The following is a 3,866-nucleotide window of genomic DNA, read 5'->3' as shown; positions in this document are numbered from 1 at the left end:
TAGTAGAGACGGGGTTTCTCCATGTTGGTCAGGCTGGTCTAGAACTCCTGACCGCAGGAGATACATCCGCCTTGGCCTTCCAAAGTGCTGGGATTACAGGCGTGAGCCACCATGCCCAGCCGCTTTCTTCCATCTTTTAGTCTTGCTCTCCAGTGTTGGCTGCATTCACATGCAGGTTCTTTCCCTAAGAGTCCTTTCTACAAACCGCAGGAGATGGTATAAAATGACCAGTACTGGGACTCCGGGACACCTGAGATCAGAGGACTATGTCTGAACCAAATTCCGGCCCGGAAATGTACTACTCTGATTGGCTAGTGGAATGGAGTGCTCTGATTGGCTAATGGAATGGCATACTCTGATTGGCCAGTGGAATGAAGTACTCTGATTGGCTGGGTTTGCCAGGGATCCCAGGTTAAGTCAGAAAAACAAAATGGGTTGAGGGGGCAGAGGCCTGAAGCCCTCATAGCAGGACAGGGTGGGCTGGCAAACCCCACAGATTTCAACGAGGAGGAGGAGCCAGTTGACTGAGAGGGGGATGGGTAAGGGGAGTTCCTGGCAGAGGAGACAGCAAAGATTACAATGGGGAAGGCAGTGTGACCTGCTTGAGGCAGTCAGAAGACCCCCTCACCCTATCAGGTGCCTTCTCCAGGCCCCTATGCCTTCTAGCTTCCCCTGTTGCACCACTTACCTCTCTGGGTTGGGACCAAGTCTGGCTTCTCTCCCCGCAGTCTAGGCCCCGCCTTGGAGGTCTTCCCTGTCTCACCCTGTGAGGGGTGTCGGCTTCCAGCCAGATGTCCAGCTAAAGCAGGTAAGAGTGAGAACCTGCCCCTGATACAACAATCAGTGTCCCCCTCATAGGCCTTTGACGCACTCGAAAGATTTCCCAGTTACGTGTGCAGAGGCACACTCGGTGCCCACTATAAGCAGAGAACAGTGACCAGAATGATGTACTCAGATCCACAGAGACCACGGAACAACAGCACCATGATGGAAAGGCACAGCTCCCCACAGGGTTCTTCACCCCCACACCTCTCCCCACCCTTTCTCTCACCTCCACTCCATGATGGGGTCTCACTCTGTCACCCAGAGTGGAGTGCAGTGGCATGATCTCCGCCCACTGCAACCTCCACCTCCCGGGCTCAAGCGATCCTCTTCCACCTCAGTCTCCTGAGTAGCTGAGACCACAGGCATGCACCACCACACCCACCACCACCACCACACCAAGATAATTTTTTTTTTTTTTTGTATTTTTGGTAGAGACAGTGTTTCAACATGTTGCCCAAGCTGGTCTCCAACTCCTGAGCTCAAGCGATCTGTCCCCCTTGGCCTCCCAAAGTGCTGGGATTACAGGCATGAGCCACCTCACCCAGCTCCCATATTCTTTAAAAAAAAAAACCTCTAAGATATTCACACACCACCCCATATACTGTACAGTCAGGAAGAGAGGTTCTGAAAACAGGAAGTCAGGAGGCATATCCTGAGGTCCCCAAGAGTTTCCTGGCACTGACCTTGGTGACAAAAGCAGTATGGTTTGAGGGTGGGGGAAGCCACAGGACAGTCTGGCACACAAGGAAGACAACTCATGGCAGAATAATAATAATTATAATAACAGTATCATACATCACGGACAAACCCAGCTGCCCCAAGCTTACTGCAAAATCCATATGTACAATATAGTCTATGAGGGTGGCATACGGGGCTGCCCGCCTGCACCCTCAGGCCTAACTCATACCAGCTCCCTGAGGAGGGGCTGGCCCCTCCTCCTGCCCCTGTTGAAGCTTGGCACAGGCTGGGGAGGCTGGCACTGCCAACGCCACCCCTCTGTGTGGGGCAAGCCTGTACCAAGGGGCTAGACCTACCTTCCCCACTGTGGCCTGGCTGCAAGGGTTGGGGAAGTGAGCCTGTTAAGGGACCAGGTGGTGGCAGTTGCAGGGTGTGTCTCATCTGAGTCCCCTTTCTACCCCTACCAGCTCTTCCTGCGGGCCTGCCCATGGCAGGAAGGGGCCAGGGACACTCATGGCACAGACAGGGCATGCAGAGCGGACCCATGGCATGCTCGGCCCGCCAAGTGCCATGCAGCTGTCCTGGACTGTTGAGCAGCTGTCAGAGGGCTGAGTGGGCAGTGGAGTTCAAGGATTCCCCGATGGGCTGGGCTGCTGATTCAGTCTGTGGTGGGGTCTCCTGGGAACTGGGCCCTTGGGTAGGCAGCTGCAGAAATTCTGGAAGTACCAGGTCCTCTTTCCTCAGAAGGCCCCTCTGGTCGTGGGCCCCGCTGCTCTGCACCCGGTTCAGCAGCTCCACCAGGCCTAGAGGCAGACACAGCATGAGGGTTCCCCCCAACAGACCTGCCTACATGCTAGCCCGCAACAGTTCCGCTGCCTTACTGTAGCCACAGCCTCCATGGCCCCAGCACCAATGGCCTGTGGCCCCTTATTCCAGCCCCTTGCTCCTAAACCCCCATCCTTCCTGTTCCATGCCCAATGGCATGCAGCCTCCTACCTTAGCTCAAGGCTCTCTGATGCCACCCTGAATGGTCCCCAACCCCACTGCCCTAGTCCCTCTGATCCCCAGCTCATCCCTCATGTACCTTCGATGTCACAGGTCTGCCGCTTTCCAGTGGCACTACTGGGCGCCTTCACCAGAGAATTGGGGGACACCGAAGGGGGATGGGTGGCCTTGTCCTGGGTTCTAGGTGGGCAGCCCTGCGAGAATGTGGGGTCAGGGCCACAACTGGGAGGGGAGAAGCAGAGGGTGGAAGAGGGCGCCCCACCTTTCGCTCACCTGGCTGCGGCAAGGAGATTTGTCACGGACTTTGGAGATCTTCACACCTGTGACAGAGATCACCACAATTAGTGTTTGCCTCCTGCCTGGACCGCTTTCCTTCTAGGCCAGAGCCATTCCAGATCAAGCTCCGAGGCCAATGTCCCCTACCTGGAAGAGTGTCCAAAACCAGCCTCTGGGCCGCCACCGAGCTCACTAGCTTCCCCATATCCAGAGGCTGCTTCTCGCCTGGCTGTGGGGAGAGGTCAGCAGCCCGCGGTACAAGCCGCCGCCCCGCCTCGTCCCACGGCCCCGCGGCTTACCCGGTGCAGCGTCACCTGTAGCGGGCTCAAACCATGCTTCTCCAGAATGGGCTGCAGCGCCTCCTGCAGCCGCTTGGTGGGCTTGGCTGAGATTCGTACCACGCGCTCCAGCGCCGCCAGCTCGAGCCTGCGCGGAACCCTAGGGGCAGCACAGGGCCGGGGGGCCGGCCCCCAGCCAAACCCTTCCCAGGATAAAGGCGAGGGGGCGGAGCTTGAACTGCAGAAGGTGGTACTGGCTTGTAGGGGGAGGGGCTTGCCCAGGAGGCGGGGCTAGCACGAGAGGCGGGGTCTGGGGAGCCAGGGAGCCAGAACAGAGCCTGAAGGGAGGAGCGTCAGGACCTGGGACCCAGACTTGGGGACAGGACACTCACTCGAAGGTGATCCTGTTTTCCAGACGCACTTCCTGATCTGCCAGCACGGTGCAGTCCTGATCTAGGACCAGGGCCTTCTGTGGATGCCAGGCAGGGTCTAAGAGTCCCTTCCCCCACCCCGAGCCATCCCTGTGGGTCTGAGAGAACAACTTCCTGTCCTCCCATGGCCACCACTGGGGCTTCTTAGAGGGAGGTAAGGAGGGTAGAAGAGCTGTAGGGGAGCAAATGGGTTAAGGTACCAAGCTGCAGTCCAAGCCTGGGAAAGCCAAGGCCAGAGAGGAAAGTGGCAAGAATGCTGGACATTCTTGGGAAAGGACAGAAATTATGAGAAAGTAGCCGCTGGCATGAAATGATAAGGGGGCAGACTTAGGTCCCAGATCCTTGGCCTATTTTTTTTTTTTTTTTTTTTTTT

At 57.0% G+C, this 3,866-nt stretch overlaps 1 protein-coding gene across 2 annotated transcripts in view; it reads right to left on the bottom strand.

Moving 5' to 3' along the window:
* Positions 1-1,580: 1,580 nt before the first annotated feature.
* Positions 1,581-3,866, bottom strand: part of RGS14 (regulator of G protein signaling 14) — a 16,136-nt gene continuing 13,850 nt past the window's right edge. For both annotated transcript variants that reach the window (XM_017512853.2, XM_037732918.1), the window contains 6 exons: positions 3,455-3,531; positions 3,084-3,210; positions 2,932-3,013; positions 2,782-2,828; positions 2,588-2,702; positions 1,581-2,306 (listed from right to left, as the gene is read on the bottom strand). In XM_017512853.2, coding sequence (XP_017368342.1) covers positions 2,104-2,306; positions 2,588-2,702; positions 2,782-2,828; positions 2,932-3,013; positions 3,084-3,210; positions 3,455-3,531 — 651 coding nt within the window. In that variant the 3' untranslated portion in view covers positions 1,581-2,103. The remainder of the gene's footprint in view (positions 2,307-2,587; positions 2,703-2,781; positions 2,829-2,931; positions 3,014-3,083; positions 3,211-3,454; positions 3,532-3,866) is intronic.

This window comes from Cebus imitator, unplaced genomic scaffold (genome assembly GCF_001604975.1).
Source record: "Cebus imitator isolate Cc_AM_T3 unplaced genomic scaffold, Cebus_imitator-1.0 Scaffold478, whole genome shotgun sequence".
Lineage (NCBI taxonomy): Eukaryota > Metazoa > Chordata > Mammalia > Primates > Cebidae > Cebus > Cebus imitator.
The sequence above is the reverse complement of the archived record's forward strand: the minus strand, read 5'-3'. Positions and strand labels throughout refer to the sequence as shown.